At 39.9% G+C, this 17,026-nt stretch overlaps 1 protein-coding gene across 2 annotated transcripts in view; it reads left to right on the forward strand.

The window, feature by feature from the left end:
* Positions 1–17,026, forward strand: part of atm (ATM serine/threonine kinase) — a 61,412-nt gene that overhangs the window by 4,149 nt on the left and 40,237 nt on the right. For both annotated transcript variants that reach the window (XM_053486635.1, XM_053486636.1), the window contains exons 7-26: positions 385–547; positions 1,104–1,342; positions 4,100–4,269; positions 4,446–4,579; positions 4,831–5,199; positions 6,552–6,752; positions 7,446–7,547; positions 8,780–9,011; positions 10,407–10,538; positions 10,613–10,738; positions 10,852–10,941; positions 11,675–11,867; positions 12,100–12,293; positions 13,349–13,431; positions 13,539–13,703; positions 14,197–14,272; positions 14,994–15,124; positions 15,461–15,578; positions 15,923–16,093; positions 16,761–16,936. In XM_053486635.1, the coding sequence (XP_053342610.1) occupies positions 385–547; positions 1,104–1,342; positions 4,100–4,269; positions 4,446–4,579; positions 4,831–5,199; positions 6,552–6,752; positions 7,446–7,547; positions 8,780–9,011; positions 10,407–10,538; positions 10,613–10,738; positions 10,852–10,941; positions 11,675–11,867; positions 12,100–12,293; positions 13,349–13,431; positions 13,539–13,703; positions 14,197–14,272; positions 14,994–15,124; positions 15,461–15,578; positions 15,923–16,093; positions 16,761–16,936 (3,265 nt within the window). The remainder of the gene's footprint in view (positions 1–384; positions 548–1,103; positions 1,343–4,099; positions 4,270–4,445; positions 4,580–4,830; positions 5,200–6,551; positions 6,753–7,445; positions 7,548–8,779; positions 9,012–10,406; positions 10,539–10,612; positions 10,739–10,851; positions 10,942–11,674; positions 11,868–12,099; positions 12,294–13,348; positions 13,432–13,538; positions 13,704–14,196; positions 14,273–14,993; positions 15,125–15,460; positions 15,579–15,922; positions 16,094–16,760; positions 16,937–17,026) is intronic.

A 17,026-nucleotide genomic window follows, 5' to 3' on the forward strand; every position in this document is an offset into this window, starting at 1 on the left:
ATAACTGTCTTTATGAGAAACGAGAAGTTCATGTTCAGGACACAGACAGTCCTCCTGAGACAGAAGAGGTTCCTGTATAGAACACAGAGTTCAGGGCACTTACAGTAATATCAAGCTTTAAAATTTTCCATTGCACCCTCCTCTGATATTAATAAGGATGGAGATATTGGTTCAGGTTTTGAGAACATAAGAAATCAAGGAAACCGGTTCTAATACAGGCTCTTACATCTTTAACCCACTATGGATACAAATAATGTCAAAGTTGAACTTCATTTGTACCGGGTGAAGTGTTTTTGAAACCAAAACATGGTTGAGTAAATCAATAAGGTGTTTTTCTTTGATGTCTAATTTTGTGACCTTTTTTGTTGTTTATTTGTTGTCTAGGTCTGCTAGATGTGTATTGTGGACTTTTTACCGCATCCAAGTCCATAAACCGGGTTTTAGTGAGCAGGATCATTCACACTGTGATTCAGGGATGCTGCCTCCAGACTGACTGCCTCTCTCACACACTCTTCAGCTTTTTCTCCAAAGCTCTAAGTAATGCCAGGTAGTTAAAAAAAAAAATACATGTGTAACGTTCTTTTTGTGGAGATGTGAAAGAAAGAAAAGGATGTGAATCGCTCGGTGAGGCGAGGGTAGAATATGCAGGTGAAGGAGGTGAGTTTGTTGAGCCTACACAGGCATCAGTGCTCATTCAAGGCCAATCGACGTGTCAGGCTGATGGAGGCTGACAATGAGGAAACTGTGGAGGTGGTCAAGAACACTGCCGAGAGCCCTTTCTTGGTGGTTTGCACTGTCTCAGGATCTTCAAATCTTTAAAGCATTTGAATTCTGTGGATAGAGATAATTCATAAGCGTAGGCACATAGAACATCTCACTCCACTCCTGTTGACAGCTCAAGTGTACATTATCATTATAATTTTTTTATATTCAAGTTATTAGTAATATAGTTTGTAATGATTAGCTTTGTAATAAATTGAAAACTTTAGTTCAGGCCAGTCATGGCTTAATAATGAATCCAGAGTTTAGACGATTTGATTGAGATGTTCAATAGTTGTTAACTTCTTTGACCAAAAAATGGACTTTGCTGGCTTTTCTTACAGAGCAGAGAGACAGCTGCAGGTGCTGGAGCACCTGATCTCCGCTCTTAACGTGTTCCTGCGCTCCGTGGCGATGAACCGCAGGAGACGGGTATGCGGACTGGGAGAGGAACTGCTTCCTTCCGTTCTGCACGTGTGGAGCGAGATGAGACCCAGCTCCAGTCTGAAAGATGAAATGGTGGTGTTCTTTAACATTCAGCTCAGCGTGCATCATCCCAAAGGAGCCAAGACACTGGAGACAGGTGACGATTCTGTTTTTGACAAATAAATAAGGAGAATTCTAAGCCACACACACAAACTCTTTTATACTGCTTCACCCAGCTGCTCTCCTCCCACAACTGACACATGAACCTGACCTTCCAGACACAGTGTTTTAAATAGTTTGAAATAGGCTTTCTGTCTGAAAAACATCCTGTATCGTACTATACAATCATCTAGAGCTGTGAGTTTGATTATTCTTATACAAAAAAAATATATATTAATGTTTAATGTGACAAATGTTTTGATTTTCTCAGACATCTTTTCATTACATCATGATCATAGATATCATTGGCATGACTAGAGAAATCACATGACCCAGTGGCCTGCAAATTAACAAAATAGGCTTAGTAAGTGGCGTGTCCTGTTAAAATATAAATTAAAGATTACAGACTTGAGGTTTAAGTCTTTATACAGTGCAAAAGTCTCAGGCACAAGCATAAATGCTATAGAGCAAGGATTTTTTTTAAAAAAGGAAAAAAATCTGTAAAGCCCAGTATAGAGTACAGTAAGTCCCTGACTCACAAACGAGTCTTGTTCCAGGACTCATTTGTAAATCAGATTTGTTCGTAAGTCAGACAAAGTGAGTATTGCGCAGCTTTGACACAAATATACAATGTAAAACATAAAAAAACAAATGCACAGGTTTGGTGTTTTGGTCCCGCATTATACTCTTGTGAGTCTACGCCTTTAAATTACAAGGGGAATCCCGGTGACAAGTCAGGGTTAGCTGACCTTGTTTAAAGGCAGCCTGGGAAGACGTTGAGGGACTGCACACTTAAACAGACACCATTTTGCCTCGTTAAGGATTTTCCCCACATGCACACACATACAATATACCAGACTTTTTTTTGTTGACATTTTATACATTTACTTACTCATTGAAAATATTGTATATAATTTTAAATATTCGTATCTGGTACCCTACAGTGTTCATTTTTTGTACAATTCACGTGAGCTACTTCTTAAATCTGCGGTCCGTTCGTATCTTCGGAAATTCATAACTCGAATCTCTGTAAGTTGGGGACTTACTATAGCAAAGTCAATAACCACACACAGTTCTTCTGAGGACTTAAAAATCCAGATGTTTACTTTTTTTTTTTTTGCCTGAAAATGGTCATTTATATAATGTGATGCTTTATTTTCTAGAACATTTTTTGGTTTCTTTCAACTGTGTGATATTTGAAAATCTGAATGGTTTTATATTAAATGAATATTAAGTCCTAAAAGAAAATTAAAGTAAATTTTGTAATAAAAAAAACACTGGGAGACTTTTGCACAGTACTTTTTTTTTTTACTGTACCTTAGAAAAAGTAGCTGTCACTTTATTTCACTTCTAACCAAAGAAATAATAATTTCCAACATTTGCGGTGCGTTTGCCTCTGGTAGTGGTTACTTTCAGAATCAAGTAGCACTACAGAAGAAACTGATATAAATTCGAAATGTTTTGCATTTTTCTTCGTCAATTGCTTGTTATTACTTTTCTAAGAAATAGGAGGGACTGTTTTTTCTATATTGACTAGACAACTGTACCTCAATTTTGCACAACCACCACAAAACTTATGCCAAAAACTTAACCTGGATTTCCTGACTGCTCAAAAATAAATAAATAAATAAATAGAGAATGTTGGTCAAACTGTTTTGGAGGTATAAATGTTTGTTTGAGACCTTACACTATACAGTCTTTCTCATTGGAAATCTTGCCAGAAATAAGACCTGTGACCACATTTTTGTCACAGGAAGCAAAATGAAAACCTCCTTGTGAAAAGAAAGAAAAGACCCCAAACTGTAGCACTAACGGTTTCACAGTCACCTTTTAACTCAAGTAAATAAAAGAGATCATCTGTGCGTCAGTCAGACACACCCTCCACACCCTCTCTACTCACACACACTCACAGACTGTATAAATGCTTATACCTTGAAAATGGTGTAAGCTATGAATGAGCTGTTTTTAACGTTTTGCACAGCAAAAGTGAAGCACTATTGCATGTCTCCAGTTGTTGTTAATATCTTTGTGTAATATCTGACATGGGCCAGAATGCATACCTGACTTGCACTTCTGCTACATAGTGTCACAGTTGTATAAAGTAAGGAAATCCCCAACTTATGAACGATTTCCGCTGGGTGAGCATGTTAGTAAGTTGGATTCGTTCTTAAGTCCAATTTTGTATACTCCTTTGACACCAATATACAATGTAAAGCATACAAATCCACTTGACTAAATATCTGTCCCCTTTCCCCACACTGCCATCATGTGGGCAAAAACTCAAATCATGTCTAAGGAAGTAAATCTCACATGTCAAATGTTACAGCGTTGTCTCTATGCCTTTAAATTGCCAGGGGAATCCCGGACGCCTTTTTGTCTCAGAGCTGTTTTCTACTGTATTGGACTGTGATCTCTGTTTTGTTGAGAATTTTATAAAATTAGAATTATTCACTATCAGGTCAGCTTTACAGGACGACTCATTTCTCCTGCACCCCGAACACATACAATATACCGGATTTTGAACCTTTTTTATTTACTCTGTAAATATTATCTGGTATCTACTGTCCTGCAGTGTCTATTTTTTGTAAAATACACGTGAGCTGATTAGTTCGAATCTACGAATGCTTGAAGAACCACAGCCCATTCGTATCTGTGGAAATTCATAACTCGAATGTTGTGTCCTACCTGTACACTCATCTTTTTAAATTCTAAGTATTTTCTGGTTAGCACTGTTATAACCTGTGTGTCGTAACAGGTGCCCACGCAGAGGACTGGACGAAATGGCAGAATCTCCTCTACAACCTGTACACTGTTCTGGTAGAAGAGATCAGCCAGGTCAGCAGCCGCGGAAAGTACGCTACGGGTTCTCGTCCTATCGCTGTCGAAGCTAACCTTATCGAACTGACGGCTGACATTTGCCACCAGGTTTGCTTTTATTTCATCAGGTCCATTCATTTAAGCTTAGTCGAACCTCAAGTCGAACCTCAGTACTTACTAGTGATAGCATTTATGAAAGATCTCATTCAGCTGCATGAGACTGGATGTTTGGTTTTAAGTTTAATATCAGTTGACTGTGACTTCTGACATGTTTGTTCCTTCAGCTGTATAGTCAGGATTCACGTGTTGTGTTGAGGAACACGGCACAGAGCAGCAAGCGGCGGCGTATGGAGCTCGGCTGGGAAACGCTGAGGGATCACCTGCAACCTCATCACAGCGACTTCGACATGATACCCTGGTAATACTTTACTTTCGTATATGTCTAGTAGGCTTTGAAGATTTAACAAAAGGCTAATTTGTTTTATTAAAATAAGAAAGTATAACGCTTTACTCAGGCTTGGTAAAGGTAATCAGGGAAATTGTCATTTTACCAAGATTGTTAGGAGAGTTGTGAAATTTAGCTGATCAAATTGCGACACTCAAGCGATTCATGTTGCTTTATTGTAAAGTCCAAATTGGAACACTTTTTTTTTTCCTCTGTATCTCCAGGCTACAGGTGACAGCTGCCCTGGCCTCCAAGTATCCCTCCATGCTTCCTGCCCATGAGCTAGCCCCTCTGCTGTCTCTGCTGTGTCAGCTGCTGGGCGAGCAGCAGCGTCGAGTACGCCTGCACGTGCTGTGCTGCCTGAAGCACGTGGCTTTGTGCCAGGCCAAAATCTCAGGAAAGAGCCAGGCTCTGCCGGCGGAAGTAGGCCGGATTTGGGCCCGAGTTTGGGTGCTGGCAGTGCGAGGCGTCAGTTCTGCCCACACCGAGGCTCTGTGCCTAGAGCTGTTACAAACCCTTGTGCAGTGCCACCTTGTGCCCGTCGACAGAGAGTTCTGGAAGCTGTTCTCGGGCGCCGTGTGTAAACCATCTGTGTGAGTTTTTTTGGAAAGCGTCTCTGCTGACAACCTGTCGCCAAGTTTATAAATGTTTTTATAAATACCAGTAGTAAATAGCAGACGTACGGTGATTACTGAAATGAACAACTCTGCATGCAGATCTTAGTTTGCCGTTTTGTGATATTTTGTGTTTTATATACTGTACCTTTGCATGCCACTTTATTAGGAACACTTGACATTTCTTAATTCACATAGCAGCACTGTGTGCAAATACCCTGGGGTGTTCAAGTCAAAACCGGGACTTGTGTCCTCCGAGTGGTGCAGTGGTAAAAGTGCTCGTCCTATTATCCAGGGAGATCGCAAGTTCGATTCCCGGGTGATGCTATAACCTCTCACAGCCGGAGGTTTAGTGAGAGCTGATTGGCTGAGCTCACGTGAGCGAAAAGTTCAAAAAGATGCGGTTGGCTGGCGTCACGTTCGGAGGAAACACGTAATAGTCCTTGGCCCTCTCGACTGAGTGGTAGTAGGAGCCTTATTGTGGGAGCCCCCTAGTGACGGTGAAGAATTGGACACGACTAAATTAGGGAGAAAATCGGGAAAAAATCCCCCCCCCTCAAAAAAAAAAACCTGGGCTTGTAATGAAATTTCTTGTGAATAAAGGAGTTGAACAGAAGACTTCAAGCACAGTTCATCGGTGATAAGACCCTTTACCAGCAGAAAAATATTTTAAAGATGGTCATACGTCTGTGAATGATGATCCTGGTCGAGGAGGCTCGGACCCCATACAGTTGAACTCAGTGAACCACCTAAATTAGACGGATGACTCATCGCCAACTTGCAGAAGAGATGTATCTGTCTGTGGGAACTGTACACACAATTATTGACCCCAAAACAGTTGCACATTATAGAAACTCGACTGGGATTTATTGCCATATTTCCGCATGTTTGGGACAGTAAAGGAGTTCCCGGGAGGCCAGTATTTTAGATGTACAGCAGGCAGTCTGATCATGGCACCAGCGTACTGAGAAAACTTTCAATCAAAAGTCCCAGTTTGACTTGACTTAAACAGTTTAAAGACGTCTGGAAAAAATGAGACTGAGAACAAGTGGTAGTCTGGTCCAAGCTGACAGGAAGTCTATGGTAACCACTCTTTACACCCATGGTGAGCAGGGAAGTACCACAAGGTTATGTGCATTACACTCCTGCTGCAGCCTGATTGGCTGATGAATGAGCAGATGTTCCCGTTGGGAGTTGAACTGGGTGATGGTTGTATATTGTAGTGTTCTTATAAGACAGAGTGTTAACAAATCCATATTAGTTTTGCAAAAATGATGAGATCACATAAGTATCTAACTGCCATAAATACAAGCTTTCTTTGCCTCTTCCAGCGTTTCCGCCCTCAGCCTCGCTCAGGCCTTGTCCGAGTGTCCGGTTCCGAAGAGCGTGTATGGCAGTGAGTGTTTGTCTTCTGTGCTGTTGGATGCTGGCTCTCCACCTTCACTGAAAGAAGCAATAATTGACTGGCTGCTAATGAACGAGCAAAGTGAGGAAATGGAGGAGAGCGTCAGGCTTCACCCAATCATCTGCAGGTCCTTATATTATAAATATCATTTGATAATCATTGAAATATCATTTGTAAGACAATATGAACATAACTGCTTGTTTTGAACGGCTATGAATGCCTACGTCTTGATAGATGCTATGCTTGAGATTTTGACCTTAACATTTACTCATATGCCTATTAATGTTTTGACACCGTCAATGTTTTTATAGACTGTATATGATAACGTTATTAGGATGCGATTAGTTACTACTACCTCCATGATTTTTATGATGTTACTACCTCCTAACTGTTTTTTGTTTTTTGTTTTTTTAAAACCTTATCAGTATGCTTGTTATTATACTTTTTATTTATTAAAATAAAACACAGTATGTTGTAACCATGTATTGTGGGGCAACGAAAACCCAGTTGACATGAGGCATGTTACTGAGACATGGCAAAGAGCAACGTCTTCTGTCGTAAGGATGAAAGCTCTGACACTGGAGACAACTTTCATAAATGCTAAATAAATGTAATTAATAAGGACACACTATATTAGCAATATTATTATTCTTACTATTATTATTAATAATACATATTAATATAAATATGTAGTGTTTGAGAAAAAACATCAATGCTTTTTGACCAGTCAGTAGAGAATTTAGCAACGCTGGGGTGTTTTGTTGCTTCTTAGCAATATATGTATTATGTACGCTTGTGGGATTTTTTGTCCTGTTCGCAGGAATTTTCCTCTGAATCTTATTCCGAGAATTCTGGTGGCTTTAACGCTAAAAGACACCATGTCAGGAATGGCATTTCTGATGAATTCTCTTCAGCCAGAGTGGTGAGTACACTTTTCAGCTACTGTATAACTCTGATTATTTTAAATTAACAATGCCCTGTTAATTTTAGAAACCATGGAAGCAATAATTTGCCATTGTTTTTCGTAAATGTAAAAATATATCCAGATAACTGCGAGTAAAATCACAAACCTGCAGCATTTGCGGAATTTACTTCCTTACCACTGGAACAGCGCACAGTTGGGTGTCTTACAACGCACTACTAGTGCTTTGTACGTATACAAAATGCCATCTTTGCCATCGTGAATTTTAATTTTGGTCATGTAATCTCATTGCAGCAATGTGCCTTTTTATATTGATTCTTGTGTTTAAATTTACAAGAAAAAAATGTGTTCTTGAATGAAATACTATGTTCCTTGTTTATTTCAGGCATTTACAGCCACAGTGTCTTTACAATGAGTTGTATGTTATTTTCTATTACCTACACTGTGAAGAGCAAGGTCAAAGGGTCATAGGATATGATCAGTTTTTCTGATTTAAAACTTTCAAATTAAAATATCTTGAACTCAAGTTCAAGTTCAAGTTTATTTGTCACATGCACAATCATACAGAGTACAATATGCAGCTAAATGATTTTTGCGACCACAGAGTCGCGACGGCAGCCACCTAACCGGCGCCATCATAGAAAATAAGGAATAAGATACATTAGGATAACGAGGATAAAAAATCCCCTCCCAGACTGTCCTTCGAAAAGGGCAGTGTGTGATCAGGGGTACAAAAAATACCTCAGCATCAAGCACAGGAAAAAACATGTAATCACAAGACATAAACATTGCAACGATGAGGGTACAGGGGATAGGAAATGTCCAATGTAGGCAAACAGCTCCAGTCCCTGCAGCTAAAGAGCGCTGGTCCCGATTCCGCCTGTCCACACTGAAGGGAATAAGCACACGAAGGCGTTGGATATGGGGAAGGTAGAGTGTCTATCTGTAGCTGTTCTGTGAGTGCGTGAGTGCGTGCGTGTCAGTTGTAAGCCTGTAACATCCCGTAATAGAATGCGCCCGGTGTCCTTGAAGGGGGGGGGGGGGGGGGTTAGGATTCCAGAGCGTCTCGTTATCTTGGTCTTCGGGGTCTTCTACTTGTCATAGTATGATGTAATAAAAATGCATCATCTTGTAGTAAATGTTTCCTATTAATGTTATCACAAGAAAGAATTTCAAACAGTTTATTTTTTTTTACACAATGTAAGTCTAATCTCTGTATTTTCCCTATCCAGCATATCTCCTCCGGATCGACCCTCAGAAGCTAAAACCCTGTTAGATGAAATCGAGACGCTGTATCTGCAGGTCAGTTTTGATGATGCGGCCTCTCTGTCTGCAGTCGAGGAAGACAGAAGCCGAGCATGTAGAGAAAAGCCTCAGCTCACTGTCTTCGACTCACTGAGGACTCGAGTGGAACAGGGCCTTCAGGCTGTAGCTGATCATCTCCTCAACTCTTACTCTACTGACGTGAGTTCTGAGTCTTTACACAGAACAGTGCAAAAAAACTAAACGAAAACACATCTATTAAGTGACTGGGACAGAAAGCATATAGTAACTCAAATGAGCACTCTTCACAAATTTGATGAGCGGAAAAGCATCCTGCACAACCTTAAGGTTGACCGGCTACAATAGCACATCACAGCAGGTTGCACTCCTGCAGGAATCAGAGGATACAGGGGTAATAGGGTTACTTACAGTTAATTAAGTAGATAATTATTTAGAAAAATTATAACCTGATATGAAGAATCTTGGTTTCTGCAGAGATTTACGAGGGTGAGTTAAAAATGATTTTCACTCTGACTGTAGAATTTAAATTAATGAACTTTTAGAAAAGTTAAGTCCTCTACTTATGAACGAATTCCATTCCAGGAACACGTTCTTAAGTCAAATTTTCGCATAAGTTGGGGACAAAGTGAGCCTTGTAACTTTCGCCACAAGTATACAATATAAAGCACACCAATCCACTTGAGTAAATCTCTTCTCTTTTTCAACATTCCCAATACAGCCATATCATGTGGCCAAAAACCACATGACTAAGCAAATGAATCTCACAGTGAAATCTTGACGAGGGGAATCCCTGCTATGTTGTTTCAAAGTAAAATTGCCCTTAAAAAATTGTGGAAACTCTAATGATTTGTTCCACAACCCAAAAATATCAATGTAAAAATTATTATTAGAAAATATTAAGTAAAAAATATAAAGTAAAAAATAGTTCTTTGATTTGTTTGCATCTGTATGAATGTTAAATGCAGACCGCGGTACATTTTTTCTGCAGAAATTCGTAAACTCGAATGTTCGTAAGTCGAGGACTACCTGTACATCTGTTTTTGACATAATCTCCTTGCTTTCCACTTCATTTGTCAACAAGCTTCCTCATTAAGAAAATGCTTACAGGGGACCAAACTGGTAAAAATCCGAAGGAGCAAGATCAGGACTATAGGGAAGATGTTTTAACACCTCAGAGTGTTGACAGTGTGGGTAGAAGTGTGCATTGCTTTTCTTTTGTGCAAATTACAAGTGAGAGATCTATTTTTGTTCACACCACAGTTATAAATGAACCGCTGTAACACATTCACACCTGCACAGCAGGGACTGGGGAGATGGGAGCCTTGAACAGAAAGATAAAATCAGGCTCTGATAAAATAATTTTTGAGTGCGGATATATTTATAAACCCATATGGACTCAGCCTGCCTTGTGTCAATAATTGAGGATGGTGGTGGTAATACGTATAATGGCATGGGGAATGCTTCCTTGGTCTTTTCAATACCAATCGGTTGAGTGAATAAGGAATAAAATGGAAGAAAATTTTAAAATTTGTTAAAAAATTCTTATTTGTTTGTTTGTTTGTTTGTTTGTTTAAGAACCCTAATACCTCCCCTGCATGTATGGTGCGCTGCTTAAGACTACTTACCGGTACCCTCGGTGCTTTCGTCTGCATCGGACTCCTCACCGAGGAAACCGCCTGTCACACTCCTCTCTTTCAGAAAGCAAAGGTAATGCAGGAAATGAAACGGTTTTGTATTTTTTGTTTCAATTCATCACTAAGAAGCTTTTCTGTTGTTTTCAGACTATAGCACAGGACTTGAGTGAATATGTCTCCTCTGCAAAGACCAAGCTAAGTGAAGATGAAACTCTGTCATTGCTTAAATCTGTGATGGTGTTGTACTCAGAAAGCATCAGCAAAAAAAATAAAGTGAGTGCAGTATTGGTCACTATACACCTTATTACATACATACGCCAGCAGGTGTGCATGTTGTTAAAATATCTAAGTATAAAGGAGTCTAATATAACATTAATATCTGGCAGGACGGCGTTTCTACAATCTCTGGCAGTTTAGTCATGAAGGCGCTCCCCACTCGCCTGCTGAGTGAGCTGTCAGAAACCTGCAAGCTAATGGTGAGTCTCTTGCTTTTTAAAGCTATGTAACTTTTACTAGTTATAATGATGTGTTTTGCTAGGTGTTCTATATGAACAACATGACTGATTTAGTGAATATTGGACAGGAACATTTATTTTTCATTAATACAAGGGGCGTTCAAGTTAAACTGGGAACCAGATTGACGTTTACAAAAGCACATTATGTTGATAATATTTTTAGTTAGTTGCAGTAAAATATTTCAACTGTGAAAGTGATTAAAGAAGGCCATACATTCAGAGCCCGCGGTAGTCGTTTCTGTAAACGTTCAGCGAGTGGAATGCCTGATTTCTGAAAAAACTTGAAAAAAAGACGCATCTGTCTGTGGGCACTGTACACACAATCATTCACAAACGCCACTTTACACACTACAGTAACTCAGCTGGGAGGTATTGCCTCATCTCCATGCAGTTCTAATCTCGCTTTAAGCCATTTCCACATGTTTGGGCCATTAAAGGAGTTCCTGGGAGGCCAGAGTTTTAGATGTTTTAGGTGTTTTTACTCTTATAATGTGTGTTCTGTTATTCTGCACAATCAAAAGTCCTGGTTTGACTTGAACAGTCCTTGTGTGTACATTTGATTTGTATAAATGTATACTTATTGTGTGTACAAGAGCAGCTTTAGAAATGTGGTTGTTTTGGCCACAGGATGTAGAATTGATGCGAGTTTAAGGACTCCTTCACTACTTAACATGAAACGTATCCCACTTCACAGCTAGGTAACTCCGCTAAAAGAGACAGCACAGGCCTCGATAACGATCCCGATGACATGGACGTGAGCAGAACTCAAATGGAGGAGAGTCATCAGGAGGAAGTCGATCTGTTTGACGATGGTGACGGTGCGGAGCGCAGCAGCAATGGAATGCAGACGCGTAATACTGACTTGACGGATTCCCAGCATGGCTTTGGTAAAAAACTTAAAACAATAAAAGGGAGAGCTGTTTTAAACCATAAACTTATCTTGGTTATATATGTCATCATTGTTAAGTTCATGATTCTAATTGGTTGCAAATCACCCAATTTTTTATTAGGTAGTACCTCAAAGCTCTGTAGTATCTTCATGTAGTTTCAACTCATTCACAGTTTTTCACTTTTTATCTAATCGTGACAAACAGTTTTATTTGTTTATTGTTTATTTAGGAGCAAAGAGCCCTCTATCACAGGAGCACCTGACCAAACAGGACCTAGTCTTCCTAGACACTCTGGAGTTTCTTTCGCTGTGTGCATCGTTTGAACCCAGTACCGGACTCCACTTTAAACCCCTGGACCTTCGACGCAAGTTGCTAAAACTTTTGGATCTGATGGAGTGTGCCAAACCGCTGCACCTCCACATGGTGAATGACATGCCGTTAAATTAATTAATTAGGAGCAATAACAAAAACTTCTGTGCTTTAATAATGATATTTACACTTTAGCTTGTTTTAATCACATGTATGGCAGTTAGCAAATCAATCAGTTTGGCTGCAGTCTTTCAGGGTGTTGAAGAGGGATGGCGTATTTGCAATCCCACATAAATTATAGCAACACTAGAAAATCATTGGAATGGTAGGGCAAATATAGGTTTCCTCAGAGTGTTACAGTACATCGCCCTCTAAGCCTTTTCAGCAGCAGTTTCGAAAAGATGGATAAGCATCCGAGAAAGCATGGGTTAGCCTTGCATTTACCCTTGCTAATGGAGGATTGCCCTAAATGTACCGGCATCAGATCAGGTATCAGATATAAACAAAGGGGGTATTGGTGGCTCAGTGGTAAGTCTCTCTCATGCGGAAGGCCCGGGTCCGATTCCCAGCCAATGCCCAAACCCCAGCCACTGTAGTGCCGGTCCCAAGCGTGGATAAAATAGGAACCTGTGCCAAGTTGTTCTGCGGATCGGATAGTCCGCTGAGGCGACCCCCTCTGACAGGAGCAGCCAAAAAACCAACAACAATTGGGGTGGGTGGTGGGATTTTGGGATTGTAAAGGTTTGTTTGTATACGTCAGTCAAGCAAAATACAATGCATAGCATTGCGATGTGCAAAGGTTTCAGTTTCCATGATTTTAAAATTGAAAAAAAAAAAATATATATATATAAAAAATAAATTTGTATTTAAAAAGGTCCAAGGAATTAAACCTGAAATGTGATCGAGTTTGAAACATTTCGTTAGACCGCAACAACCCTATATATGGATAAAGCGCATCCATATAACTTAAATCTGTCAAAAGGTTTTTAAAAAAACTTTATTTATAGCAGTAGGACAAAGAAAACCCAGCAGGTGCCATGATTCCAGAGTGCCTCCAGCATTAAGCACAAATCAGTACAGCCCTGATTCATTCAATCTAACAATGTTGACATGTTTAATCATTCATATTTATTGTGCAGCTAAAGCATTACTTCTTTGTTCTTGTGCAGTATCTGGTTCTGCTGAAAGTTCTTCCGGCAGAAAGGATGTCTCTGACAGCTGAAGAGTTTGACCTGCTGCTCAGACCGCTTGCGTAAGAAACGTTTTCTGACAGCTGCACAATTGTTTTATACTATTTAAAACATTAACAGGTTAAATAGCAGGTTAATTAAAGCCTCTCGTTTCTTTGTTTTTAAACAGGGACATATGTTCGCAGTACCGCCAAGATCAAGAGATGTGCTGCGCCCTCCTGGTAGCGTTGCTGCCGTGTGTGCGCTGCATGCGTGGGCTACAAGGTCCTTCTGAGCAGAATGAGGAAATGGGTCACGTTCAGGGAATGCTGCTGAAAGTGGTCTCAGGTTTCTGGTGGGTGACAACACAGAAAATAGTATACAGAAAGTAAATAATATAAAACACATTGTTGTTATCAATATTTCAATCGGTGTTCAAGTCAAACCAGGACTTTTGATTGTGCAGAATAACAGAGCACAGTTACGAGAGTACAGACCTTTATTTCTCTACTATGCTACGGCCTTCGGTAAAAAGTATTGTGCTTAAAATGTTCCAAGAAATTTACATTTTAATCCTAGTCCTGATTTGACTTGAACGCCTGTCATATATTTTCTTTTGCAAATAATTATTGCTTTTAATTTATTTAGAATGGTATTTGCATTTAAAATTAATACAACACAATACTCGTTATGATGAGAAAATAGTGCCATGTTAAAGGGGAGCGTAGCACTGGTATATGGGAAATTTACGTAAAGACAAGCAAAACAATTATTGTGAATAAAGATCTGCTTTTGCAAAAAAAAAAAAAAAAATCGAAGTCATACTTTCCCTTTTTTCCCCCCCACAGCACCTTGGTTAAAATTGGAAAATGTACTTCGGCTGTGAGGGCAGCACTGGGACGCTGTTTACTTGCCCTTATGGAGGTAAGACTATACTGTAACTCTTTGCATGACATGGTGTTAGGAAGGAAGATATCATTAGCATGGTATCATTATACAGGCAGAACAAGGAAAGCGGCGGTACAGTGGCTTAGTGGCTTAATGGTTAGCACTGTCGCCTTGCACCTCCAGGGACGAGGGTTTGATTCCTGCGTCGGGTCTGTGTGCATGGAGTTTGTATGTTTTTTCTATGTGTTTAGTGTTTCCTCCGGGTACTCCGGTTTCCTCCAAAGACATGCAGAATAGGCTAATTGGCATTCCCAAATTCCTCGTAGTGTGTGAATGTGTGTATGTGTGTGTACCCTGTGATGGATTGGCACCCTGTCCAGGGTACCCTGCCTTGTGCCCTAATTCTCCTGAGATTCAGGAGAATCCCCATGACCCTGTATACAGGATTAAGCGATATATAGATGAGTGAGTGAGTGAAATCTTAAATTTTATTAATCTTTACAAGAACATTAAATTCTGTTTTACTGTAGCATTGCAGCATTGCTGAATTCTGGATTCTAATTTGTCAGGAGAAAATGTTGATGAAATTTCCTTTAACCGTAGCTTTTAAAATCTTGCGAACATGATCCTCGGTTTTGATTATTAAAGAGAGAAAACAAATTAGAGGTTATTCAACAGCACTGTGTTTTAGGCATGTATAAAGCTGTAAGAGTTTATTTAATATATTTATATTGAATTAGCTTTGTTTTTGCATTAGGTTGACCCATGCTGTAAGTGGGTGGTCTTAACTGTGAGAGAGGAGGAGCTTCCGGCATGTGCGTTTTTTCCCTCGCACCTTGCAGACCCCCACCACCATGTTCGCATGCAAGCAGCCATGAATGTAGAAAGGTGTCTTTTAAAATAATTCATACATCTCTATGTTGATATATAAAATATATTCAAAAAAGGTAACATGAAGAGGCCGGGGTTAGCTTAGTGGTTAAGGCATTGGACTACGGTTCAGAAGATCCCAGGTTCAAACCCCACAACCACCAAGTTGCCCCTGTTGGGCCCTTGAGCAAGGCCCTTAACCCTCAACTGCTCAGATGTGTAATGAGATAAAAAAATGTAAGTCGCTCTGGATAAGAGCGTCTGCCAAATGACTAAATGTAAATGTAAGAGGCACAAAGATTCTTAAAGAAGCGATTAAAAGCTGCGTAAATTCATCTCACACCTCATCAACAGGTTGTTCTTGGAGAAAATGGCTTGTGGTGGAGAGCAGAAGAAGATGCTCCCTCTTAAACACCAGCAAACAGCCTTTGAGAACGTCTACCTGAAGGCACAAGAGGGGACGAAGCTCCAGGTAAGTCCCGAGGAATAATATTTATATCGTCTCATCAGGTGTCCACATTAGCAGGTAACGTGATGTTGCTTGTAGATTAAAATATATTTAAGTTAGATTTACTAAGGACATTGCAATCTAAGTACATTAAATATATTATCAAAGCAATCCAACTCATTTTTTATAGACTGACTATATAAAGATCTGAATCTCAAAACAAACAGGAAATTTGGCTCGAAGAAAATTTTATTTTAGTCTCCTCATACTGTACATCCATTAAAACTAATAATGATCTATCTATGCCATTACAGCCACACCACTAGTACTTATACAATACATGTTTTTCTTTCTGTTCATTACTACAGAGGAACAGTTCCCCCGAAGACCTGCCTGATGAGACCTTTAACCGTCGGGCGACTCTGCTGAAAAGTCTGTCTATGGTGATGTGCTGCAGCCCTGTGTGCGAGAAGCAGGCCCTCTTTGCCCTTTTTCAGTCCTACAAGGAGAACAACATCGAGGAGACCCTGATTAAAAAGGTACAGAATAAAGGGGGAGGTCGTGTGTATGAAGTGAACAGGAGATTTAAAAATGGCTGCAGGATGAAGCAATGGGATTCTTAGTATTAGATAGAGCAGCATAGGTTAGATCCAAATTTTGTTTTGGACTGTGTGATACTGCACGCCATACACAACTAAAGTAGAAAAAAGCGTAAACACACTCGGAGGACAGCTCTATCTGCTCCTTCCGCTTGCCTGAGCTCACAGACGCCCCTGATTGGCTGTAGAGCCGTGATTAATGTGGGAACACTCAGTACCTCTCATCACCTGGGGATCGAACTAGCGATCTCTTATGATAGGGCGATCACTTTTGCACTGCGTCTTTTAAAAATACTATATAAAGCTAAATATACTATATCAATCTACGCCATTTCATTTAGTTTAATGAAGTAATATGCGGTGGCGCAACACTTTTGCACAGTACCGTAACGTGGATACAGGTTGGTCATGCCTGTATGGAAATAAAAGGCAGCCACTTGCCCTGACAGTTTTGCTGCGGCCTATAGATGTTGGATCCCAATCAAAATAAGATTCCTCTAGTCTTAACCAGATGTTTTATGAACCTTTCTGCCATTTAAAAAAAAAACAAATACATTAATAATAATAATAATAATAATCCTTTATAATTTTTCCTTTTGCTGCGCAGGTGTTGGCGAGTGTTTCCTTTTCTCTGGGCTACAGAAACTCCGAGGCGTTCGTCTGCTCTCATCTGAATTACCTGGTGGCTAAATGGTTGAGCCAGAGACAAACAGACGCCAGTTACGCGCTCGAGTCCTTCCCTTATACGCTTTTAAACTGCAGCAGTCTGGAGGAGTTTTACAGGTGTTTTTACCTTTACACATGTTCCTGAATATATGGAAAATATTGGAAAAGGCGGAAAAAATACCGCTTCATTTCATATCATACCTCATG

This window comes from Clarias gariepinus, chromosome 25 (genome assembly GCF_024256425.1).
Source record: "Clarias gariepinus isolate MV-2021 ecotype Netherlands chromosome 25, CGAR_prim_01v2, whole genome shotgun sequence".
Classification (NCBI taxonomy): domain Eukaryota; kingdom Metazoa; phylum Chordata; class Actinopteri; order Siluriformes; family Clariidae; genus Clarias; species Clarias gariepinus.